General features: G+C 45.5%; 2 protein-coding genes across 10 annotated transcripts; one reads left to right on the top strand and one right to left on the bottom strand.

The window, feature by feature from the left end:
- The first annotated feature begins 687 nt into the window (after positions 1-687).
- Positions 688-15731, top strand: LOC115120692 (kinesin-like protein KIF3B). Of its 2 annotated transcripts, none has more exons than XM_029649657.2 (9): positions 688-777; positions 2624-4136; positions 5723-5824; positions 5989-6111; positions 6317-6435; positions 6762-6878; positions 7053-7158; positions 7795-7994; positions 13887-15731. In XM_029649657.2, exons 2-9 carry the CDS (start codon positions 2721-2723, stop codon positions 14005-14007), a joined length of 2304 nt encoding a protein of 767 aa, XP_029505517.1. In that variant the 5' UTR covers positions 688-777; positions 2624-2720; the 3' UTR covers positions 14008-15731. The 2 variants fall into 2 exon arrangements, with proteins under 2 accessions (XP_029505517.1, XP_029505518.1); XM_029649658.2 differs by lacking the exon at positions 13887-15731 and adding an exon at positions 11390-13878.
- Positions 15732-19986: 4255 nt separating this feature from the next.
- Positions 19987-25697, bottom strand: LOC115120689 (protein-L-isoaspartate O-methyltransferase domain-containing protein 2-like). Of its 8 annotated transcripts, none has more exons than XM_029649650.2 (7): positions 25231-25697; positions 24467-24506; positions 23949-24260; positions 22117-22219; positions 21784-21955; positions 20918-21041; positions 19990-20768 (listed from the first exon to the last, which is right to left on the bottom strand). In XM_029649650.2, the coding sequence occupies exons 3-7, from the start codon at positions 24253-24255 to the stop codon at positions 20320-20322; spliced, it is 1155 nt and encodes a 384-aa protein (XP_029505510.1). In that variant the 5' UTR covers positions 24256-24260; positions 24467-24506; positions 25231-25697; the 3' UTR covers positions 19990-20319. The 8 variants fall into 8 exon arrangements, with proteins under 8 accessions (XP_029505506.1, XP_029505510.1, XP_064861267.1 ...); XM_065005195.1 differs by having other exon boundaries at positions 25537-25697; XM_029649647.2 differs by having other exon boundaries at positions 19992-20768; positions 23949-24296.
- Positions 25698-26413: the final 716 nt, after the last annotated feature.

Genomic DNA, 26413 nt, shown 5'->3' with positions numbered 1-26413 from the left:
CTTTCGGGTCACTTGCCCGACGCTCTAACCACTAGGCTACCCACCACCCCCAACAGCTCACCCTGTTGAACCCTGGGTGGAGAAGACTTCCAGTGTAATGTCCCTGTCTTACTTTTCTTATTTAATACTGCGTAAATTGGACCTGGTGGATGAGGGTGTAAAATAAACCTCTCAGGAGTGCAGTAACGGATCCTGCAGATACTAGTTATAGTGGGAGGTTGACAGTCTTCCTCATACATTCTTGTAATGTGCTCTAATAAGGCCAAAAGTAAATGTTTACTATACTTGTGTACAACATGATTACTGTGTCTGTTTCTGATGTTTTGAAGCTTTGTACCTACTAACTAGTTGTATTATTGCTCTTTGATGAAAATAACTGGGAACATGGCATTTATGCAAGTAACTCTGAAATGTGGTGATGACTGAGCTTCCTGCGTGTGCACAGTGCAGATACATGGAAAAGATTCAGGCTTCACTGGTGATACACGTCTGCAGCCTAAACTAATTAATGCACGTCCTCACTTTTTAGATGTTCAATTTCTCTATGCATTTAAAAATATATATATATCCCAAGTTATATTGACACGATTTTGTAAAATACATTTGTTCCAATTTATTATGAGGAGAGGTCTTTAGCTGTTACATAACAAGACAAAGACTCCGATTGGCTGCGATGTTAAAAGCCATAACCGGCACCTCTCCATCCGGGACAGTTTTCTGGGATGCAAAGGAACGGCTGCTCTAATGGCTGACTGGGTGGAAGCACTGGATTGACTGGTAACTAGCGGACAATGTTAATGTTGTCGTGAATTTTGCATTATAGCTAGTGAACAATGTCACTGAGTTTCACCTTAATTGTGTGCTTGTTCTCGTACATGGAGATGCCTCCCATCATCAAACTGTCCTTTCCTGAGAAAGGATGTGTTCGTTTTCCGTTGCTAGGCCGTCCGATCGAGGGTTGTTAGGGGTGCTGTCCGGATTCTTTTGTAAACGAGTTGGCTAGCAAAATCACATTTTCTAATTTGTTTCCGGATGATGTGAACATGTTCTCCATTTTTGTTAGCTAGATATCTTATTGTTGCTATAATTGCCATAATTAGCATAACCGTAAAGCATTTACTATTTTTGTTATTTTAGCCTGTGCACAGCGATGAACTGGCTAGCTAGTTTGTTACCGTCAATCACATAACGTTAGCTAGCTAGCATAGGAAGTACCAGAGTTGATTATATTCCGACGCTTTCACTAGGGAGCACTGACCGATAACTATCAAGTTAGCTTGCCAATCTAACGTGACTTTGTGTGCCAATAACTAATTATTTTTTCAAAGTTTTGCTAGCGAAATTACTTCACGTTAACTACAGTAGCTAGTTTAGCTAACCTAATTATGTTGTGTTCTTGCCTAGTTAGTTTTATTAACCAGCTAGCTAGCAGTGTCACTGAAAGGTCAAGCTGGTAGTTAGCTAAACGTCGCCGGCCAGCTGTGTTGTTTTGTTAGCTTGCTAACTACACTACATTGACAAAAGTATGTGGACACCCTTTCAAATAAGTGGATTCGGCTATTTCAGCTCCAGAGGGGCGCAGCGGTCTAAGGCACTGCATCTCAGTGCTAGAGGCGTCCCTGGTTTGATTCCAGGCTGTATCACAACCGGCTGTGATTGGGAGTCCCATAGGGCAGTGCACAATTTGCCCAGTGTCGTTATGGTTTAGCCGGGGTAGGCCGTCATTGTAAATTATGACCTTTTTCTTAACTGACTTGCCTAGTTACAAAAAAAAAAAAAACGTTGCTGGCTAGTTTATAAAATCGAGCAGACAAAAGTTGGCAGTAGACTGGCTTTACTGAAGAGCTCAGTGACTTTCAATGTGTCACCTTTATAGGATGCCACCTATCCAACAAGTCACTTTGTCAAATTTCTGCCCTGCTAGAGCTGCCCCGGTCAACTGTCAGTGTTGTTATTGTGAAGTGGAAATGTTTAGGAGCAACAACGGCTCAGCCTCAAAGTGGTAGGCCACACAAGCTAAAAAATTGTCTGTCCTCAGTTGCAACACTCACTACCAAGTTCTAAACTGCCTCTGGAAGCTAAATCAGCACAAGAACAATACCTCTGTAGACAAAGCAAGGTCCATACAGCAAAGCAAGGTCCATGTTTGTCGAGATTGGTGTGGAAGAACTTGACTGGCCTGCAGAGACCTGACCTCAACCCCACCGAACACCTTTGGAATTAATTGGAACGCTGACTGCAAGCCAGGCCTAATCCCCCAACCAATCAGTACCTGACCTCACAAATGGTCTTGTGGCTGAATGGAAGCACATCCTCGCGGCAATGTTCCAACATCTGGTGGAAAGCCTCCCCAGAAGAGTGGTTATAGCAGCAAAGGGGAGGCCAACTCCATATTAATGACCATGATTTTGGAATGAGAAGTTTGACAAGCAGGTGTCCACGTACTCTTAGCCATGTTTTGTAGCTGCTAGCTATCTGTCTGAAAACGTTGTAGCCAGGAAGCAAGTTTGATGCACAGTGCAGAAAGTTCTTCATAATCACAAAAGAAAACATGAACTAATCGTGTTGGCAATAGCTATTTGAAAATAATCATATGTTTAATTTATTTTAATTTTTTTTACAGATTCTGATGTTGGCATCTCTGATATTGTGAACTCTTGACTCTGTACAATACTTGAAGGAAAGAAACTCAAGGCCAGTTTGTCTGGGGACCAGTCACGATGTCTAAGACCAGAGAGTCGGTGAAGGTGGTGGTTCGCTGTCGACCCATGAATGAGAAGGAGCGAGCAGCTAACTTTGAGAGGGTGGTGCAGGTGGATGTGAAACTGGGCCAGGTGGCCGTGCGAAACCCCCGGGGGGCTGCAGCCCACGAACACCCCAAGGTCTTTACATTTGACTCTGTGTACGACTGGAACTCCAAACAGGTGGATCTCTATGATGAAACCTTCAGGCCCCTGGTGGACTCTGTCTTACTTGGTTTCAATGGGACCATATTTGCGTACGGCCAGACGGGTACAGGAAAGACCTACACTATGGAGGGGGTGCGCAATGACCCAGAGAGAAGGGGTGTAATCCCCAATTCCTTTGAGCACGTCTTCACACACATCTCCCGCTCCCAGAACCAGCAGTACCTGGTGAGGGCCTCGTACCTGGAGATCTACCAGGAGGAGATCAGGGACCTGCTGTCCAAGGACCAGTCCGGCCGGCTGGAGCTGAAAGAGAGGCCAGACACAGGTGTATATGTCAAGGACCTCTCCTCCTTCGTCACTAAGAGTGTACGAGAAATAGAGCATGTCATGAACGTGGGGAACCAGAACCGCTCAGTGGGCTCCACCAATATGAATGAGCACAGTTCCCGGTCACATGCCATTTTCGTCATTACCATCGAGTGCAGCGAGCTCGGTGTCGACGGAGAGAACCACATTCGAGTGGGCAAACTGAACCTGGTGGACCTGGCTGGCAGTGAGAGGCAGACCAAGACAGGAGCCCAAGGAGAGCGCCTGAAGGAAGCCACCAAGATTAACCTGTCCCTGTCAGCCTTGGGGAATGTCATCTCTGCCCTGGTGGATGGCAGGAGCACCCACATCCCCTACCGCGACTCCAAGCTCACCCGTCTGCTACAGGACTCCCTGGGGGGCAATGCCCGCACAGTCATGGTGGCTAACATCGGACCAGCATCTTACAACGTGGAGGAGACACTGACCACATTACGCTACTCAAACCGGGCCAAGAACATTAAGAACAAGCCCCGCGTCAACGAGGACCCTAAAGATGCTCTGCTCAGAGAGTTCCAGGAAGAGATTGCTCGACTCAAAGAACAGTTGGGGAAACGCTCAGGGAAAAAGAAGAAGAAGAGAAGGGGGTTTGGAGAAGCTGGGGATGAACTACAAGAGGACATAGAGGATGGAGAGACGGAGGAGGATGATGATGATGATGGTGTAGAACCATCTGATAAAGTGGGTGCAGATTATTGGCGTGTACAGCAGGAGAAGTTGGAGAGGGAGAGGAAGGCCATCATGGAGGATCACAGTCTGGTGGCGGAGGAGAAACAGAGGCTGCTAAAGGAGAAGGAGAGGAAGATGGACGCCCTGAAAAAGGAGCAGGAAGCAGGCGAGATGCTTACTGCCAAAGTGAAGGTGAGGAGACTACATTCTGGTCCTTTTCACCCCAACATTCTCTTTTTTTATTCTATACAGTACCCGGCAAACGTTTGGACACATCTACTCATTCAAGGGTTTTTCTTTATTTGTACTATTTTCTACATTGTAGAATAATAGTGGAGACCTCCAAAACTATAGATTCATGTAGTAACCAACAAAGTGTTAAACAAATGAAATAAAAATGATATTCAAAGTAGCCACCCTTTGCCTTTATGACAGCTTTGCACACTCTTGGCGTTCTCTCAACCAGCTTCATGATGTAGTTGCCTGGAATGCATTTCAATTAACAGGTGTGCCTTGTTAAAAGTTAATTTGTGGAATGTATTTTTCCCTTATTGCATTTGAGTCAATCAGTTGTGTTGTGACAAGGTAGGGGTGGTATATAGAAGAAAGCCCAAGTCCATATAATGGCAAGAACAGCTCAAATAAGCAAAGAGAAATGATAGTCCATCATTACTTTAAGACGTGAAGGTCAGTCAATGGACAATTTCAAGAACTTTGAACGTTTCTTCAAGTGCAGTCGCAAAAACCATCAAGCGCTGTGATGAAACTGGCTCTCATGAGGACTACCACAGGAAAGGAAAACTCAGAGTTACCTCTGCTGCAGAGGATAAGTTCATTAGAGATGCCAGTCTCAGAAATTGCGTAAATGCTCCACAGTTCTCGTAACAGACACTTCTCAACATCAACTGTTCAGAGGAGACTGCATGAATCAGGCCTTCATGGTCGAATTGCTGCAAAGAAACCACTACTAAAGGACACTAATAAGAAGAGACATGTTTGGGCCAAGAAACACGAGCAATGGACATTAGACTGGTGGAAATCGGTCCTTTGGTCTGATGAGTCCAAATTTTAGATTTTTGGTCCAACCGCCGTGTCTTTGAGATGCAGAGTAGGTGAATAGATTATCTCCGCTTGTGTGGTTCCCACAGCGAAGCATGGAGGATGTGTGGGTGTGCTTTGCTGGTGACACTGTCTGTGATTTTATTTAGATTTCAAGACACACTTAACCAGCATGGCTACCACAGCATTCTGCAGCGATACGCCATCCCATCTGGTTCTCGCTTAGTCCCACTATCATTTGTTTTTCAGCAAGACAATGACCTAACATGCATCCAGGCTGTGTAATGGCTATATGACCAGGAAGGAGAGTGATGGAGTGCTGCATCAGATGACCTGACCTCCACAATCACCAGCCCTCAACCCAATTGAGATGCTTTGGGATGAGTTGGACTACAGAGTGAAGGAAAATCAGCCAACAAGTGCTCAGCATATGTGGGGAAAAAGCATTCCAGGTGAAGCTGGTTGAGAGAATGCCAAGAGTGTGCAAAGCTGTCATCAAGGCAAAGGGTGGCTACTTTGAAGAATGTGTAACACTTTTTGTTGTTGTTTTGTTTACTACATGAATCCATGTGTTAATTCATAGTTTGTCTTCACTATTATTCTACGATGTAGAAAATGGTTAAAATAACAAAAAAAAACTTGAATGAGTAGGTGTGTCCAAACTTTTCACTGCTATTTTGTGTGTTTCCCTCACACCTCATGATTGTGTCCTCACCCAGGCAATGGAGAGTAAGCTTCTGATGGGAGGGAAGAACATTGTGGACCACACCAACGAACAACAAAGGATCCTGGAACAGAAGAGACAGGAAATTGCTGAACAGGTGATATGTGTGTATGGATGGACTTTTATTGATGGAGACAATTGAACACTCAATAGACAATCTTAATAGTATTCATTTGCCATCTGATCGGAAGTGTTAAATGATTTATGTGAGTAGTGTTCTTTGTGGGATTACACCTCCTTGCCCTTACTGTGTGTGTGTAGAAACGCAGAGAGAGGGAGATGAAACAGCAGGTGGAGAATCGTGACGAGGAGACCCTGGAGTTGAAGGAGACGTACAGCTCTCTACAACAGGAAGTAGACATCAAGACCAAGAAGCTGAAAAAGGTAGATCAGGAACTGTAGCAAAATAGTACATTTGATTCCATAGAAAACTGTCCTTTATGTTGTCAGTTCACTAGAGTTCAAATGAGATTGTGGCATGCACAACGTGTTCAGTTTTCCTTGGCACATTTGTTTGTTTACACTGAAACTAATGGTGTTTTCGTCTCCTGTTGTGCTCGGTCTCATTATCCCTCTGATTTTTCTCCAGCTGTTTGCGAAGCTGCAGGCAGTGAAAACAGAGATCTATGAGGTCCAGGAGTTGCACATCAAGGAGAGACAGGAGCTGGAACAGACCCAGAACGAGTTGACCAGGGATCTCAAACTCAAGTATGGACCCCGTCAGGCCACCAACCAGCACACATCTCTCATTTCACACACACTATTAAAATAATTCAAATAAAACGTCTATGTAGTCTATTTTAGTTGTTCCCCTCTGACAATGACTACATTCCTGGAATAAACATGAGTGATTAGCTTTGACCTGGATTTGTCCTTGAATATCAGGAAGTAACAAGGAGAGTTGTTCTAGATTAGGTTTTGTACTGTGGTTGGTTCCCCCCCACCCCACGACTGCCTAGGCTTCCTCCTATTATCAATAATAGTATCCTCCGGCTGTTAGGAGGTCCCCCTGACCTTGTTATTCTGTCTGCCAGGCATCTCATCATTGAGAATTTCATCCCCATGGAGGAGAAGAATAAGATTGTGAACAGGGCGTTGTTCGACGAGGAGGACGACCACTGGAAGATGCGTCCCATCACACGCATAGAGGAGTATGTGCACATGAATTATGCAGTAGTAGTTAGACATACACATGGTCAAATATGTGTACAAAACACGCTGCAGTAATGCATACATGCACAGGGTTTGACCTAAGTGGTTGGCAAATCCCTCGTGTAGGAAGGAACACATACAAATTGTATGGCTGTCTTTTTGATAACCCTCAGTGACCAGCAGATGATGACCAGGCCAGTGTCAGCGGTGGGCTACAGAAGACCCCTGAGTCAGCACGCCCGCACGTCCATGGTGATGATGGCTGACGTCAGATACAAGGTATGATCTTCTTTATTCCCTCTGCTCTCCCGTCCCTCTGTCTTCTCCCGTCCCCCTGTCTTCTCCCGTGCCCCTGTCTTCTCCCGTGCCCCTGTCTTCTCCCGTGCCCCTGTCTTCTCCCGTGCCCCTGTCTTCTTCCGTGCCCCTGTCTTCTCCCGTCCCTCTGCTCTCTCTCCCGTCCCTCTGTCCCTGGTGACTGTGACTCACACCTTGTCCTCTGAGTGGTAGCAGTCCCCCCTCTGTCCCTGGTGACTGTGACTCACGCCTTGTCCTCTGAGTGGTAGCAGTCCCCCCCTCTGTCCCTGGTGACTGTGACTCACGCCTTGTCCTCTGAGTAGTAGCAGTCCCCCCCCCCTCTGTCCCTGGTGACTGTGACTCACGCCTTGTCCTCTGAGTGGTAGCAGTCCCCCTCCCCTCTGTCCCTGGTGACTGTGACTCACACCTTGTCCTCTGAGTGGTAGCAGTCTCCCCCCCTCTGTCCCTGGTGACTGTGACTCACGCCTTGTCCTCTGAGTGGTAGCAGTCCCCCTCTCTGTCTGTTTCCCCAGTCTGAGTGGTAGCAGTCCCCCCTCCTCTCTGTCTGTTTCCCCAGTCTGAGTGGTAGCAGTCCCCCCTCCTCTCTGTCTGTTTCCCCAGTCTGAGAATATCCTGATGCTGGAGATGGACCTTCCTGCTCGGACCACTAAGGAGTACGAGGGGCCAGTCATAGCGCCCACGGTAGCAGCAGCGTTGGAGGATGCTCTGCGGGAAGAGGATGCGATCCAGGTGGACGCCTCCAGGTTCCACAGCAGCCTCGAACCCACCAGCACTGGGGCAGTCAAGAAACCAAAGTCTGGGTAAGGCTCTGTCCCATTCTGTACAAATCATCAAATTGTATTTGTCACAGGCTTTGTAAACAACAAGTGTAGACTAAAAGTGAAATGCTTACGGGGGGGGGGGGGATAAAATGTAAATAGAGAAATGGTAGAAAAAAGTAACACAAGGAATAAATACACAATGAGTAATGATCACTTGGCTATATACACAGGGTACTAGTCCTGAATGGGTGTACAAGATAATTGAGGTAGATATGTGTATATATATATATATATATATATATATATATATATATATATATATATATATATATATACACAAAAGTATGTGGACACCCCTTCAAATTAGTGTATTTGGCTATTTAAGCCACAACCATTGTTGACAGGTGCATAAAATCGAGCACATAGCCATGCAATCTCCACAGACAAACACTGACATTATAATGGCCTTACTGAAGATCTGTGACCTGCAACGTGGCAGGTCACAACAAGTCAGTTTGTCAAATTTCTGCTAGACTGCCCACGTGAACTAAGTGTTGTGAAGTAGAAAGGTCTAGGAGCAACAACGGCTCTGCCGCAAAGTGGTAGGCAACACAAGCTCAAAGAACGGGACCGCCGAGTGCAACACTCACTACTGAGTTCCAAACTGCCTCTGGAAGCAACATCTGCACAAGAACTGTTCATCGGGAGCTTTATGAAATTGTTTTCAATGGCCGAGCAGCCAAGCGTCGACTGGAGTGGTGTAAAGCTCACCACCCGTTGGACTCTGGAGCAGTGGAAACGCGTTCTCTGGAGTGATGGCAGTCCCACTGACAAATCTGGGTTTGGCTAATACCAGGAGAATGCTACCTGCCCCAATGCATAGTTCCAACTGTAAAGTTTGGTGGAAGAGGAATAATGGTCTGGGGCTGTTTTTCATGGTTTGGGCTAGGCCACTTAGTTCCAGTGAAGGGAAATCTTCATGCTACAGCCTACAATGGCATTCAAGATTTATTCTGTGCTTCCAACATTGTGGCAACGGTTTGGGGAAGGCCCTTTCCTGTTTCAGCATGACTGTGCCCCTGTGCACAAAGCGAGGTCCATACAGAAATCAATGGTCGATCGGTTTGGAAGAACTTGACTGGTCTGCACAGAGCGCTGACCTCCACCCCATCGAACACCTTTTGGGATGAATAGGAACGCTTACTGCGAGCCAGCCTTATAATCGCCCAACATCATTGCCCGACCACAGTAATGCTCTTGTGGCTGAATGGAAGGAAGTCCCCGCAGCAACTTCATATGAATGGTTTTGGAATGAGATGTTTGACGAGCAGGTGTCTACATACTTTTACTAATGTAGTGAATAAAGTGACTAGGCAGCAGGAGAGATAATAAACAGTAACCACATCGTATGTGATGAGTCAAGATTTGGTGCAAAAAGGGTTAATGCAGATAACCAAATAACTACCCGGACTAACTATTCAAATCAAACTTTATTGGTCACATACATACATGCATTCTTAGCAAGTGTTATTGTGGGTGTAGTGAAATGCTTGTGTTCCTAGCTCCAACAGTGCAGTAGTATGTTAACAATACACAAATGTAAAATAGAATAAAGAAATATATAAATATTAGGATGAGTAATGTCAGAGGGCATTGACTAAAATACAGTATATACACACAATTATTAGAGCAGTATGTAAGCATTATTAAAGTGACTAGTGTTCCATTATGGAAGTGGCCTTTGATTCCATGTCTATGTATATAGGGCAGCAGCCTCTAAGGTGCAGGGTTGAGTAACTGAGTGGTAGCTGGCTAGTGATGGCTATTTAAGTCTGATGGCCTTGAGATAGAAGCTGTTTTTCAGGCTCTCTGTCCCAGCATTGATTCACCTGTACTGACCTCGCCGTCTGGATGATAGCGGGGTGAACAGGCAGCGGCTCGGAGGTTGTTGTCCTTGATGATCTTTTATGCTTTCCTGTGACATCAGGTGCAGTAGGTGTCCTGGAGGGCAGGTAGTTTGCCCCCGGTGATGCGTTGTGCAGACCTCACTATCCTCTGGAGAGCTGTACGGTTGTGGGCGGAGCAGTTGCCGTACCAGGCGTTGATACAGCCTGACAGGATGCTCTCAATTGTGCATCTGTAAAAGTTTCTGAGGGTCTCCACTGGCTTCCAGTTGAAGCTCGCATCCGCTACAAGACCATGGTGCTTGCCTACGGAGCTGTGAGGGGAACGGCACCTCAGTACCTCCAGGCTCTGATCAGGCCCTACACCCAAACAAGGGCACTGCGTTCATCCACCTCTGGCCTGCTCGCCTCCCTACCACTGAGGAAGTACAGTTCCCGCTCAGCCCAGTCAAAACTGTTCGCTGCTCTGGCCCCCCAATGGTGGAACAAACTCCCTCACGACGCCAGGACAGCGGAGTCAATCACCACCTTCCGGAGACACCTGAAACCCCACCTCTTCAAGGAATACCTAGGATAGGATAAAGTAATCCTTCTCACCACCCCCCTTAAAAGGTTTAGATGCACTATTGTAAAGTGGCAGTTCCACTGGATGTCATAAGGTGAACGCACCAATTTGTAAGTCGCTCTGGATAAGAGCGTCTGCTAAATGACTTAAATGTAAATGTCTTAGGGGCCAAGACGAATTTCTTCAGCCTCCTGAGGTTGAAGAGGCACTGAGCCTTCTTCACCACACCGTCTGTGTAGGTGGACCATTTCAGATCGTCAATTACGTTTACACCGAGAGAAACTTGAAGCTTTCCACCTTTTCCACTGCGGTCCTGTTGATGTGGATCGGGGCATGCTCCGTCCACTTTTTTCTGAAGTCAACGATCAGCTCGTTTATTTTGTGGACTTTGAGGAAGAGGTTATTTTCCTGGCACCACACTGCCAGGGCCCTCACCTCCTCCCTATAGGCTGTCTCGTCATTGTTGGTGATCAGGCCTACTACTGTTGTCGTCTTCAAAGTTGATGATTGAGTTGGAGGCGTGGCCATGCAGTCATGGGTGAACAGGGAGTACAGGAGGGGGTGGAGCATGCACCCTTATGGGGCCCCTGTGTTGAGGATCAGCAAAGTGGTGTTTCCTACTTTCACCACCTGGGGGCGGCCCGTCAGGAAGTCCAGGACCAAGTTGCACAGGGCGGGGTTCAGACTCAGGGCCTCGAGCTTAATGATGAGCTTTGAGGGTACTATGTTGTTGAAGGCTGAGCTATAGTTAATGAACAGCATTCTGATGTACAGTTGAAGTCGGAAGTTTACATACACCTTAGCCAACTACATTTAAACTCAGTTTTTCACAATTCCTGACATTTAATCCTAGTAAAAATGTCCTGTTTTAGGTCAGTTAGGCTCACCACTTTATTTTAAGAATGTGAAATGTTAGAATAATAGTAGAGAGAATGATTGATTTATTTCAGCTTTTATTTCTTCAGCCGCACCAATGTCAGAGGAAACAGTGTACAGCTGGTGATCGAAGTCAGCTTGCAGGCGCACAGCCCCGCCACAAGGAGTCGCTAGAGTGCGATGATACAAGAAAATCCCGGCCGGCCAAACCCTCCCATAACCCGGACGATGCTGGGCAAATTGTGCGCCGTCTCATGGGTCTCCTGGTGATGGCTGACTGTGACACAGCCTGGGATCGAACCCGGAGCTGTAGTGAAGCCTCCAGCACTGCTGCGCCACTCGGAAGGCCCAGCTGCAGAGGGCCCATGCCAAATCTTTTCAGCCTCCTGACAACTGTTGGTGTGTGGACCATGATAATTCCTTAGTGATTAGGTGTTTTAATCCCAGGGTCCTTAGCTAGTGCTAAGCATTCCAACGTGTTCCTTTTTGTCCAGAAGGGAAATGGAAGTGTGGAGTGCAATCGAGATTGTATCATCTATGGATCTGTTGGAATGCGAATTGGAGTGGGTCCAGGCTGTGAACCATAACCAGCCTTTCAAAGCTTTTCATGGCTAGAAATGTGAGTGCTACACGGCGATAGTCATTTAGACATGTTACCTTGGCGTTCTTGGGCACAGAGACTTTGGTGGTCTGCTTGAAACATGTAAGTATTACAGACTGAGTCAGGGAGAGGTTGAAAATGTCAGTGAAGACACTTGCCAGCTGGTCAGTGCATTTTGAGTTCTGGTAATCCGGCTGGCCCTGCAGCCTTGTGAATGTTTAACGTGTTTAAAGGTCTTCCTCACATCGGCTACGGAGAGCGTGATCACGCAGTTGTCCGGAACAGCTGGTGCTGTGTTGCTTGCCTCAAAGCAAGGTATTTAGCTCGTCTGGTAGACTCTCGTCACTGGACAGCTCGCGGCTGGGTTTCCCTTTGTAATCCATGATAGTTTGCAAGCCCTGCCACCTCTGAGCGTCCGAGCCGGTTTAATAGGTTTTGATCTTGGTCCTATATTTACGTTTTGCCAGTTCGTTGGAGGGCGTAGAAGAATTTCTTATAAGCGTCCGGATTAGTGTCCCGCTCTTTGAAAGGGGGAGCTCTAGCCTTTAGCTCAGTGCGGATGTTGCCTGTAATCCATGGCTTCTGGCGTCCGTCCCCCCGCCTCTAGTTGCACAGGTGACATGCTGGTAGAAATTAGGTCAATGATTTTCAGTTTCCCTTCATTAGTCACTGGCCACTAGGCATTAGTCACTGGCATTTTCTTATTTATTACCTTTATTTAACTAGGCAAGTCAGTTAAGAACAAATTCTTATTTTCAATGACAGCCTAGGAACAGTGGGTTAACTGCCTGTTCAGGGGCAGAACGACAGATTTGTACCTTATCAGCTCGGGGGTTTGAACTTGCAACCTTCCAGTTACTAGTCCAACGCTCTAACCACTAGGCTACCCTGCCGCCCTATACCGCTCTTTGAGTGTGGTCTTAGTGGTGGTAAATGGACAGCTACAAAAAATAAACTCTCTTGGTAAATAATGTGGTGCGTGGGTCAGCTGTTTATTTAGCTGCACCCACCCACAATTGCTAATAACCCATTGGCAACCGCCTGACTACATGTGAAAACCTAAGGCCCACACCAAACCCTATCCTGCTAATATAGAAAATGCACTCGGTGGAACAAATATTTGATGGGGTGGAGAATATTTTTTTGAATTTCCCAGATTTTTCAAATGTATTTTTTATTTTTTTAGATCTGTTTCTGCTTGTAATTTCCAACATTTCTGTAGGCTGTTTGTTAGTCAACTTGTCTATAATTAGATCCACGCAGCTTCTCTTCTGACATCATATGTTGCCCTAGAAGACTAAATAAACCATTACTCAACAGAATGTCATACATTTATTTTATAGAATGAATGCTTCAATCTAGTTGACATCTATAAAGTTTCTGTCATCTCCATTTGTGGAGCAAAGACGTTTTAGGGACCGGGGATAAAAGACAATAATAGAAACAAATAGAAATGTCCAAACGACATCAGTTTGACTGTTTGTATGGAAATAGAAAGCTGTGAAAACGACCCAATGTTTCTGAAAAAGAGTTCAGTTTGGGCCGGATGCATATTTTATGTGGTTGAAATATAATCAATGTCTTTCACCTCCGACTCATTGAAGTAGAAATCTTTGTTCTTAATCGAGGTTAGTGATCGCTTTTCTGATGTCCAGAAGATCTTTTCTGTTATAAGAAACGATGACTGCAACATTATGTACAAAGAAAAGTTACGATCAGCACAAAAAAAAATAGCACAATTGGTCAGGAGCTATAAAATGGTCACTTCCCTCCAGTGCCATTCTGGGTTTTGTCCTTAGTTATTTCAGTAGGGAAGGTTTCTGCCTGTTTAGTATCACAGGTCTACTCGATACCACAGGGTTTATAAAGCAATAATCATAAGCAAATTTAGAAGCCATCCAATGATGTTTCCACATCGATGTCCCCCCCCCCCCCCACACACTAACACACACACAAAAAACGTTTTCTTCTTCTCTTCCAACCAGCCGACCTAAAACAGGTAAGAAGACTGGTACCCCTACCTCTCGCACCCCCAACTCTCCATACAGCCCCTCCAGCCCAGGACATCCTTTATACCCACAATCCCGCGGGCTAGTGCCCAAGTGATAACTCCACACATTTCCTGTTTTTGGACCCAAAATTGAGAAGACTGCTTTTTGTTTTTCTACTGAGTCTTGCAGACTGAAGAGAAAGTGACGGAGACTCCAGACTGATTCAAGCACTTTTTAAAAAATGATTTTTAAAATATATTTTACCTGAGACCATAGCTCTTATCATTTTTATTTTTTAAAGAGATTTGTATCTACCTTTCCAACCCACATGGTTACTGCAGTACAATACTATGCCATCTGTGCATGTTCCAGAGACGACAAGCGGTTGAATACTACCTTCCCTAATGGGGCCCACACATGTTCTTAACGTTAACAGATAAGGACAGTGTCCTCTAGACCAACTAGACTATGCATGTGTCCTCCTGGGCCCATCCTAGGTCTACAGTGTGATGGGAGGAGACGTGGACATGGGGGCTGGCATCGGAAAGGACAGATCTAAATGCTTTGCTGTGGGGGGGTTTGTCTCTGTCCAGAAGTGGTTGTGTTTGTCAATGTCCCTACTTTAGGTTTACAAGCTGTTATCCAGGTCTGTCTGTACACAGTTGAGCTTTAAGTCTCTGTTCTCAATAAGTGGGGGAGTGTGTTGTTTGTACTGCTTGGTGAACTAACTGTACAGGCCGGAGGGTGAAGCACGCTGCAACACGTCTGTCACGCGATGTGGCCGGTCGCTGCTGGAATCACAACATGCTGTTCTTCCTGGAGCACATATGGTGATATGGAAGAGGGGAACTAGAGGTCAACACAAGCCAAATCATCTATCAGGGTTCTGAGGTGCCTTAGATTCTCCAGACTCTACAGACCTACAGCGGCTGGCTAAAGGAGGGGCAGGGAGCTGTGTGTTGCCTCAACCTCGTCTTTACCGACCTCCGATCTGGCTCCGAGTGTTCCTTGGAATCAACTGATTTGTTGTACCTTAGGTAGAAAGTTTATGTCAAGAGGCCTCAATCAAAATGGACTTGGTCTGAAAAAATGAAGGTAGCTTTCCTTGTATGTTTTGGATAAATATGTAGTCTTAATTCACTGTTTTTACCCTTGCATCTGAGCGTTGCCCCCAGTCCCTCGGCAGGGTTATACTACCCTGTGACAGTATATGTGTATAATATGATATAGAAAGTCCTATATCACCTTTTGCAGTTGTAAAAAATGTAATACTGAAAAAGGTTCACTTTTTATTTCTTTTTTATACACGTAAGATAACAATTTAAAAAAATGTTTTCTTTGAAATTGAGTATTTTTGGATTTGTATAATTTTAAGTGCACTTTAATTTTCTGACACGGTATGTGCATTTCAAATGGCTTTAGTGTTTAAGTTTGTTTTAAGGTCGGATCAACTGTTGCGCAATGTTTTATATGGGAAGGATGCGTTCTATCCTAAAATGTGATGTTCACTCAGTGTGTTGAGACTCGTATGCATTTGGCATGAGATGGTAATCTTTATACAATGGTTAGCCCTTTTTTATTTTATTTCTGACCACAAGGTTCATTCAGCATGATTTTTAGAAAATTATTACGTCACCAAGCCATAGAATTTGGCATCTAAAATGAATCCCTACATTTATCCCGTTGTCATGTCACCGTATCTAAACTGTATGTATAAGATTCTGACATTCACGCAGATATTGTTTTATGCAGATGTACTACTATCGGTGACTGGCAACGCAGAAGTCCAACTGTTCTTTTTGTAAAAAAAAAAGTTTTAATAAAGATGACCTAATTACACATTGATCTATTTGAATTTAAATGAGTGAAACTGATGTGTGGTGGAGTTAAAGTGTATGATATCACATCCCAAACATTCAACTTTTATTAACAGCAGTCAAAAGTACAGCTCAAATTCCAAAATAACATCCGTAAACACTTGAAAGTACAACACACATTTGTCAGAACTTAAGGAATGGCTCTACAGTATACAAGCAAACTGGGAAAGACCTTTTATTGCTCATATTCTACCACCGTATTGAAATAAAATAAAAACCACAACGTGCTAGGAGTCAGATGAACAAAACAATCTGCCAGGCCAAGGGAGTAAAGATTTATCACTTAACATTTGAAATCAATGTGAAAGCGTTACATTAAAAGGACAAATCAGAATAGTTTTGACTAAAATGCCAATTTCATGCGACATACTGTAGGTGTGACACTGGAGGCTGACGAAGTTAACCTCGATTCAACATTCAGATAAGTTAACATCCGGTCTGTAACTAAGGTATCGGTAGCAAGTATGAGCTAAAGAATATATCTATATATAAAATTGTATTTATATGCAGATGACCACCACACAATGTATAACTAGACAAGCAAAAAAGATAAAACGTTCACACGTCAACAAAATGGCACAAGTCAGAAATGAAAAGGTTTCTTTTCTCTCTGCTGTTTTGACAGCACACAGTAGATACATGCATTTCCTGTCCTGTCTTCTCACAGGTTTACAGCAGTGGCATGAGACACTACATGGCCAAAAGTATGTGGACACCCGCTCGTCCAACATCTCATTCCAAAATCATGGTCATTAATATGGAGATGGTCCCCCCCCTTGCTGCTATAACAGCCTCCAATCTTCTGGGAAGGCTTTCCACTAGATGTGGGGACTTGTTTCCGTTCAGCCACAAGCATTAGTGAGATGGAGCACTGATGTTGGGCGATTAGGCCTGGCCTCGCAGTCGGCGTTCCAATTCATCCCAAAGGTGTTCGATGGGGTTGAGGTCAGGGCTCTGTGCTGGCCAGTCAAGTGCTTCCACACCGATCTCGACAAACCATTTCTGTATGAACCTGGCTTTGTGCACGGGGGCATTGTCATGTAACAGGAAAGGGCCTTCCCCAAACTGCTGCCACAAAATCATCTAGAATATCATGCTATGCTACATAATATGTATGCTGTAGCGTTAAGATTTCCCTTCACTAGAACTAAGGGGCCTAGCTCCAAACCCAGATTTGTCCACCGGACTGCCAGATGGTGAAGGGTGATTCATCCCTCCAGAGAACACGTTTCCACTGCTCCAGAGTCCAATGGTGGCGAGCTTTACACCACTCCAGCCAATGCTTGACATTGTGCATGGTGATCTTAGGCTTGTGTGCGGCTGCATAGCCATGGAAACCCACTTCATGAAGCCCCCGATGAACAGTTCTTGTGCTGACGTTCCTTCCAGAGGCAGTTTGGAACTTGGTAGTGAGTGTTACACCCAGGAACAGACAACTTTTACACGCTTCAGCACTCATCAGTCCCGTTCTGTGAGTTTATGTGGCCTACCACTACGCGGCTGAGCCGTTGTTGCTCCAGACATTTCCACTTCACAATAACAGCACTTACAGTTCACCAGGGCATCTCTAGCAGGGCAGAAATTTGACGAACTGACTTGTTGGAAAGGTGGCATCCTATGACGGTGGCACAAATGTCAGCACTTCAGTAAGGCCATTCTACTGACTGTTTGTCTATGGAGATTGCATGGCCTTGTGCTTGACTTTATACACCTGTCAGCAACAGGTGTGGCTGAAATAGCTGAATCCACAAATTTGAAGGGTTGTCCACATACTTTTGTATATATAGTTTATGTAGAAGAAAAAAAACATGATCCTCTGTAAACTAACTTTCTTTCACTATTGATTACAGAGTAAACCAAAAGACCAGCTTTGGATAAATGTACATGTCAGGTTTGGCATTAATTTGATCTTAAATTAATTCAGAAGGTAATGAAATTCAACCCGTGAAAAAAAAATCTTTTTTTTTTTTTATCTACCTATGAATCAAATGTAAATTATTTTCCAGAATTGACTGAATTAAAAATGGAACTGAACCATTTTAGAGGGAAAAGTAAACATTTACAAATATAAGAGAATTTGAGCAGAATCCATCATAACAATAGAAGAAGCATGGTCAACCCTAGTCTGTCATGTTCAAACAAACGTCTGCTGGACATGATCATGGCATCATAGTGTCTCCTGCATTTATTCTCAAGAAAGTTAACTCATAACAACACCTAATATCCACTGCCAGTCTGCTAACAAAATAGAGTCAAACAATAATAAGTGTCTCTAAACCACAGGCATCATGGGTCATCAGTGTCACAACACATCTCATCTCATCAAAAGAACCTCTACCAGCTCCACACCACCTCATCAACAGACAACCTCTACCAGCTCCACACCACCTCATCAACAGACAACCTCTACCAGCTCCACACCACCTCATCAACAGACAACCTCTACCAGCTCCACACCACCTCATCAACAGACAACCTCTACCAGCTCCACACCACCTCATCAACAGACAACCTCCACCAGCTCCACACCACCTCATCAACAGACAACCTCTACCAGCTCCACACCACCTCATCAACAGACAACCTCCACCAGCTCCACACCACCTCATCAACAGACAACCTCTACCAGCTCCACACCAGCTCATCAACAGACAACCTCTACATCACCTCTCTTCAGAGGTCAAACATCTCTCTGGCTTCTGGACACTACTGAAAGGACAAACTTTCTCCTCCACTCTGACACTATCCCATCTTCTCCTTCCATTTATGAAGCACAAGGCTCGATAGCAATCTCAGATGGTTCTTCCAGTCTCTCATAGTACAGTAGATGTGGACCAACGTGCTCTGGGACATGTGGCTGCAGGTGATGTCCAATAAGTAGAGTTTGGTCTTCCAACCAGATAACAGACACCTCCATAGGTCTAGGGCTCACTCAGCACAGAATATATGGATCCCATTCTCACACACAGCTTAAGAGGGAAACAACTTCTGTTGGGTTGAGTGAAAAAGTTCAATCACAAAGATCCTCCCTTCCCAACTACTGCAACAAAAAAAAATCCATTCACATAATTGATCTGCTTGGCTGTCTAAACATCTACACCATTGAGAAAGCTAAGTTACTGAGTACCAGAGAGCCTAGAGACACCTTTCTATCCAAGGTGAAACCCTTCCCATACTGGTCAAATATGTCTCCTCCTTACAGTGACAGGAAAGGAATTGAGTAAGTAACAGAGACCCAGTCAGTAACAGAGATCCAGTCAGGGGTCAGTAACAGAGACTCAGTCAGTAACAGAGACCCAGTCAGTAACAGAGACCCAGTCAGTAACAGAGACCCAGTCAGAAACAGAGATCCAGTCAGGGGTCAGAAACAGAGACCCAGTCAGTAACAGAGACCCAGTCAGTAACAGAGACCCAGTCAGTAACAGAGACCCAGTCAGAGACCCAGTCAGTAACAGAGACCCAGTCAGTAACAGAGATCCAGTCAGGGGTCAGAAACAGAGACCCAGTCAGTAACAGAGACCCAGTCAGTAACAGAGACCCAGTCAGTAACAGAGATCCAGTCAGTAACAGAGATCCAGTCAGTAACAGAGATCCAGTCAGGGGTCAGAAACAGAGACCCAGTCAGAAACAGAGACCCAGTCAGAAACAGAGACCCAGTCAGAAACAGAGACCCAGTCAGAAACAGAGATCCAGTCAGAAACAGAGACCCAGTCAGTAACAGAGACCCAGTCAGGGGTCAGAAACAGAGACCCAGTCAGGGGTCAGAAACAGAGACCCAGTCAGTAACGGAGACCCAGTCAGTAACGGAGACCCAGTCAGAAACGGAGACCCAGTCAGAAACGGAGACCCAGTCAGAAACGGAGACCCAGTCAGAAACGGAGACCCAGTCAGAAACGGAGACCCAGTCAGAAACGGAGATCCAGTCAGGGGTCAGAAACAGAGACCCAGTCAGTAACAGAGACCCAGTCAGTAACAGAGACCCAGTCAGTAACAGAGACCCAGTCAGTAACAGAGACCCAGTCAGTAACAGAGACCCAGTCAGAAACAGAGACCCAGTCAGAAACAGAGACCCAGTCAGAAACAGAGACCCAGTCAGAAACAGAGACCCAGTCAGAAACAGAGACCCAGTCAGAAACAGAGACCCAGTCAGAAACAGAGACCCAGTCAGAAACAGAGACCCAGTCAGAAACAGAGACCCAGTCAGAAACAGAGACCCAGTCAGAAACAGAGACCCAGTCAGAAACAGAGACCCAGTCAGTAACAGAGACCCAGTCAGTAACAGAGACCCAGTCAGTAACAGAGACCCAGTCAGTAACAGAGACCCAGTCAGTAACAGAGACCCAGTCAGTAACAGAGACCCAGTCAGTAACAGAGACCCAGTCAGTAACAGAGACCCAGTCAGAAACAGAGACCCAGTCAGAAACAGAGACCCAGTCAGAAACAGAGACCCAGTCAGAAACAGAGACCCAGTCAGAAACAGAGACCCAGTCAGAAACAGAGACCCAGTCAAGGGTTGTTGGTTTCTGCTGGGTGCTGTATCTGTGGAGAAGTCATTTCTCCCGGCAGTACAGCAGGTACATCTTCAGAGGCTCCGGGAGGGGCAAAACGAGAATCCTTTCTCTCAGGATGTTTATAGGTGGCTCTGCTGGGAGTTGCTCCCCTGTCTCCTTTTCTGCTTCCTCCTCCTCCTCCCTTCGCTGCCCGTCCTCCTGCCCCCCGTGGTTATTGTTGTTGTTGTCCAGGGGAGCAGGGGTGGGGTCAGCATTGCTCACCACACGCTTGTGTGCCAGTACTACAGAGGTGCAGTGGCGGCGGTGGTGAACTCGCCGGCGTTTAAAACGTGGGCCGAACTTGTGGAGCCCACTGACCCCCAGGCCCCTGCCTCCTCCAAAAGAGCCCTGACCCCGTGGCTGACCCCCCCCGTTGTCCGTGGTCACTCTCAGGGTGTGGCGGATGGCTATACGAGCCAGCTCTTGCAGCGTCCGCACCTCAAACGTGGCTGCTCCGTGGGTCACCAGAGATCAGAAAGGAGAGAGAATGAAGAGAACGTTAGTATGCTTTGGATGGTGATCAAAACGTCTGGGGGGTTTTTTCACTCATCTCTTCTGACTTTTATGTTAGAAAATCCCAAACTGACAAGGTACTCACGTAGTGGGACTGTCTTGGGTTCGCCATTGGTGTTATGTTGGGGCAGTGCCAGTGGAGCGAAGGACACAGCAATGATCTTTTTGGTCTCCCAGCTGCTCTGGCCTGTACGCCTGATCTTGGTCAGCTAGGAAGAGTACAAGAAGAGGGTACATCCGGGTGCATGTTTTGTTTTTTGCCCTAACACTACACATTTGATACAAATGATCAAAGCCGGATGATGAGATGGTTATTTGAACCAGCTGTGTAATGCTAGGTGGAGGGGGGTGGCAGGACCGAGTTTGGGAAGCCCTGCATTAGAGCACATCCTATTTGTGTAAGGGACATAATTACATGTATTTCAGTAGCTAGGTCTCCATCCTATTGGCTACAGATTTTCATGCATTATATTCTAAAATATGCACATTTTCTCATCAGAGGGGTGTTTCCATCCAATGATGACGTATTGCACATAAAAATAAAAAACTTTTGCCGTTCAATGCCCACGAATAAAAAAAATTACAATGTGTTTCCTTCACATTATCTTTAAGCTCATCACCGTGCACTTTGACCACGCTGTGAAGTTCATCATCACTTATTTCATCTGTAGCCTAATAAACCGCATCGTAGTGGGAGGACCACACAGCGTATCATTGTGTGACTCCAAATGTACTTAAATTCGATGGTTATCATATCAATATTAGGCACTTTCACCACCACCATTTATCGCATAATACATTTTACAGACGAAAAGATCACACCACCTCTAGCGTATTTTATTTTGTCGACATTTTGCTGAGTTTACCGACAAATTGACATTTTATATTCGACAAGTACTTTACTCACATAAAAAGGTTGGATGGAAACCTAGTTAGTGTGAGTATACACACCTTCTCCTCCAGAGGCAGTACCAGAATACCCCCCACCTTCAGCAGGTTCTTCATGTATTCTTCATGGTCTCTCTGCACTCCCGCCCCACAGTACACCCTGTCATACTGCCTGCTCTCAGGGGGGATCTCCAGGCAGTTCCCCGCCACAAACGAAGGTTCGCAGAACTCAAACCTAAAAAAACACAAATACAGTATAAACAAAAAGACAAAAACAATCGATTTTACAGGCTACACACTCCCACCTGATATTCAACTAGCCACGATGTCTACTGACAAGAGAGAACTTCAAGGCTGATGTAGACTGGAAAGGCAATCAGAGGTAAAGAGTCTCACTTGTCAAAGCTTTCGCTGGTTTTGATGAAGTAGTCTAGCTTCTGATAGGCATACTCAATCACATCAGCATATAACTCCACCCCATGGTTCACACCAAATGGACCTGGAACCAGGATTACAACAGAAAAATAACAAACATCCACAATGCATTTCAATCAACTTTTCCAATCAGTTGGCCTGCTGATTTCCCCCTTTCCAACTCCAACAAGGCCCAGAGTGGCTGTACTGTCTGCTACAGTAACTCACCCAGGCCCAGAGTGGTTGTACTGTCTGCTACAGTAACTCACCCAGGCCCAGAGTGGTTGTACTGTCTGCTACAGTAACTCACCCAGGCCCAGAGTGGCTGTACTGTCTGCTACAGTAACTCACCCAGGCCCAGAGTGGTTGTACTGTCTGCTACAGTAACTCACCCAGGCCCAGAGTGGCTGTACTGTTTGCTACAGTAACTCACCCAGGCCCAGAGTGGCTGTACTGTTTGCTACAGTAACTCACCCAGGCCCGGAGTGGTTGTACTGTTTGCTACAGTAACTCACCCAGGCCCAGAGTGGTTGTACTGTCTGCTACAGTAACTCACCCAGGCCCAGAGTGGCTGTACTGTCTGCTACAGTAACTCACCCAGGCCCAGAGTGGTTGTACTGTCTGCTACAGTAACTCACCCAGGCCCAGAGTGGTTGTACTGTCTGCTACAGTAACTCACCCAGGCCCAGAGTGGTTGTACTGTCTGCTACAGTAACTCACCCAGGCCCAGAGTGGTTGTACTGTCTGCTACAGTAACTCACCCAGGCCCAGAGTGGCTGTACTGTCTGCTACAGTAACTCACCCAGGCCCAGAGTGGCTGTACTGTCTGCTACAGTAACTCACCCAGGCCCAGAGTGGTTGTACTGTCTGCTACAGTAACTCACCCAGGCCCAGAGTGGTTGTACTGTCTGCTACAGTAACTCACCCAGGCCCAGAGTGGTTGTACTGTCTGCTACAGTAACTCACCCAGGCCCAGAGTGGCTGTACTGTTTGCTACAGTAACTCACCCAGGCCCAGAGTGGCTGTACTGTCTGCTACAGTAACTCACCCAGGCCCAGAGTGGCTGTACTGTCTGCTACAGTAACTCACCCAGGCCCAGAGTGGCTGCACTGTCTGCTACAGTAACTCACCCAGGCCCAGAGTGGCTGTACTGTCTGCTACAGTAACTCACCCAGGCCCAGAGTGGCTGTACTGTCTGCTACAGTAACTCACCCAGGCCCAGAGTGGCTGTACTATCTGCTACAGTAACTCACCCAGGCCCAGAGTGGCTGTACTGTCTGCTACAGTAACTCACCCAGGCCCAGAGTGGTTGCACTGTTTGCTACAGTAACTCACCCAGGCCCAGAGTGTTTATTTGAGAACACATTCTCATTTACAGCAACAACCTGGGGAATAGTTACAGGGGAGAGGAGGGGGGATAAATGAGATGAATTGTAAACTGGGGATGATTAGGTGACGGTATGAGGGACAGCTTGGGAATTTAGCCAGGACACCGGAGTTAACACCCCTACGCTTACGATGAGTGCCATGGGATCTTTAGTGACCAGAGAGTCAGGACACACATTTAACGTCCCATCAGAAAGACAGCACCCTACAGAGGGCAATGTCCCCAATCACTGCCCTGGAGTATTGGGATTTTAAAAAATTGACTCGAGGAAAGAGTGCCTCCTACTGGCCCTCCAACACTACTTCCAGCAGCATCTGGGTCTCTCATCTAGGGACCGACCAGGACCAACCCTGCTTATCTTCAGAACCAAGCCAGCAGTGGGATGCAGGGTGGTATGCTGCTGGCTAAACCAGTTACAACAACTCACCCAGTATGAGTCCCACCATAGTGCTGAGGTACCCCGTCCCACTGCCCAGGTTGAGGAAGGACAGGCCAGGGTGCAGGTCCAGGGCCTCCATCACCTCAGAGTAGATACAGGGGGCTGATAGGTGGATGTTGCCGTGCCTCCAGGCCAGGTCCTTGTAGGCGCTGTCACGGTACTCCTCCAGGTAGTAGTCGGCCCGGTCGATGGCCCTGAAGGCCCGCTCCACCAGGTCTGAATGGATGTAGTGTGCCTCCTTCAGGTTGTCAATCAACTCGTCATTATCCTCGCCAGCGCTCACAGCTCCTCCCATCTTGACTGGCGAGAGAGAAGGGGAAACTTCTGAGCCTTTATCTGAAGAACAGAAACAGGTTGTGTGCAATTGAATTGAAAGAGTTTGTTGCATTGCCACCACTTTAACAAAACATCATCCTCCACTTCACATTTTGTACATTTCAGAGTAAACAATCCCCATTTTTTTGCCTTCGAATGACATACTGAAAGTGTTCTATGAAAAGACTTACTCAGCACATTAGGTGGGAGTGCTGTTCCTGTGGCCTGCCCCTGTGAACAATGCCAATGGGGAGATGACAAGCCAAATGTTGAGTTGGCCTGCTGTGTCATAAAGCAATAGAAAACAAAGGAGCCTGGCCACTTTAATGATGCTTGGTTCCTTTGATGCCTAAAACATTCTTTGTGTTTGATTGCCAAATGACTAATTTATGCACAATAAATGATTTGAGAAAATCCTCGATGGTAGTGAATATTTCTGAATAACATTATGAATTTATTTTTCAACAGCGATTACAAATACACGACCAAAAGATGGCGCTGTGGGACTTGGACCTTTGCCTTGTGTTAAGAGAAAAGTACACTATTTCCTGTAAAAGAACGCTGCGTTTTCTAACACAAACCTTGAAAAACAACCACACCATGCTAAAAACAGCATATCATTTAGCAAGAAATGTCAAAATGACAATAACGTTACCCCACATGCATCCGATGACCTTCGCGAGACACGTTGCGGTTACTATTTGTGCGCAAGTTAACCCGATTTTGAGTCCAAAATATCCACAACAAATATGCAAACGTGTCAGATCACGTCAATTAAGTCGTTTAGTTAGCATCTAAATGTTTTTTAAGTGGTTGACACATTGGAAATCTGAAGAAGAAAAAAAGCCAATCGTAATCTGAGTCTTCCACGCAGGCAGAACAACGATTCGGGACTAACGTTAGGCAAGGTCGACAGACACACGCCAACATAACGTAAATTGGAAAATATAATTACCTAGAACTTGATATTCAAAATTTTCCGTGTTAAAAATATCGATGGCTGCTACAAATCAGCTTGTTTTAAGGCTTTTGTTCGGTAGCGCTCAGATAGTTCACAGCTAGTGCTAGCTAGGCGCTAACGTTACAGCTTCTACCCCCAAGCCATAAAACTGCTGAACAATCAAATGGCTACCCAGACTATTTGCATTGAACCCCCCCTTTCAGTTAAAAACATTTTTATTTTTGTACACTGCTGCTACTCGCTGTTTGTTATCTATGCAGTCACTTTACCCCTACCGACGTACAAATTACCTCAACTAACCTGTACCGATATCCTCGTTATTTTTATTGTGTTACTTTTTTACTTAAATTAATTCATTAAATATTTTTCTTAACTATATTTTCTTAAAACTGCATTGTTGGTTTATTAATGGGTTGCCTGCTGTATTCGGAGCAATGACAAACACCTTTTGATTTGAGATGTAAACGTTCAACCAGTCGACGCGCTTACGTCATACGTAAGAAAAAGCAACGTAGATCTGATTATCATTTTGATTGGCTATTGATTGATAAAATAAAATAAATCATGGGCCTAAACATACAATATAGTAATTGAACAAGCCCAACTGTAAATGTGCACCAAAGTGAATGTGGTGCAGGCTGCTAGATAAAATATATTTACAGAATAGAAAAACTATGATTTAAAAAAAAAAGTATAATCTTGATTAATATAGCACATCAATCTGTTGAATGCAAGCTTTATATTTATCTTTAGGATTAGGCTGGAGCTGGAATGTTGACATGAAGCTAGGGTTAAGGTTAGGGTTATGGTTGAGGTTAGGGTTAAGGTTAGGATTATGGTTGAGGTTAGGGTTGAGGTTAGGGTTAAGGTTAGGATTATGGTTGAGGTTAGGGTTATGGTTGAGGTTAAGGTTGAACCGGGATGTGGACATGAAGCTAGGGTTATGGTTGAGGTTAGGGTTATGGTTGAGGTTAAGGTTAGGATTGAACCGGGATGTGGACATGACGCTAGGGTTATGGTTGAGGTTAGGGTTAGGATTATGGTTGAGGTTAGGGTTAAGGTTAGGATTATGGTTAGGGTTGAGGTTAGGGTTAAGGTTAAGATTATGGTTGAGGTTAGGGTTTAGTTTTTTTAAATATTTTTTAATTTTTTATTTCACCTTTATTTAACCAGGTAG

The sequence above is a fragment of the Oncorhynchus nerka genome, linkage group LG20, assembly GCF_034236695.1.
Source record: "Oncorhynchus nerka isolate Pitt River linkage group LG20, Oner_Uvic_2.0, whole genome shotgun sequence".
Lineage (NCBI taxonomy): Eukaryota > Metazoa > Chordata > Actinopteri > Salmoniformes > Salmonidae > Oncorhynchus > Oncorhynchus nerka.
The sequence above is the reverse complement of the archived record's forward strand: the minus strand, read 5'-3'. Positions and strand labels throughout refer to the sequence as shown.

Coding starts and splice junctions, on each gene's coding strand:
- LOC115120692 (XM_029649657.2), top strand. CDS start 2,721: ATGTCTAAGACCAGAGAGTCGGTGAAGGTGGTGGTTCGCTGTCGACCC. Junction 6,436..6,761: donor ACCAGGGATCTCAAACTCAA/GTATGGACCCCG, acceptor TCTGTCTGCCAG/GCATCTCATCATTGAGAATT. Junction 7,995..13,886: donor GTCAAGAAACCAAAGTCTGG/GTAAGGCTCTGT, acceptor TCTTCCAACCAG/CCGACCTAAAACAGGTAAGA.
- LOC115120689 (XM_029649645.2), bottom strand. CDS start 24,566: ATGACACAGCAGGCCAACTCAACATTTGGCTTGTCATCTCCCCATTGG. Junction 21,042..21,783: donor TACTGCCTCTGGAGGAGAAG/GTGTGTATACTC, acceptor TACTCTTCCTAG/CTGACCAAGATCAGGCGTAC. Junction 20,769..20,917: donor ACCCAAGACAGTCCCACTAC/GTGAGTACCTTG, acceptor CCCACGGAGCAG/CCACGTTTGAGGTGCGGACG.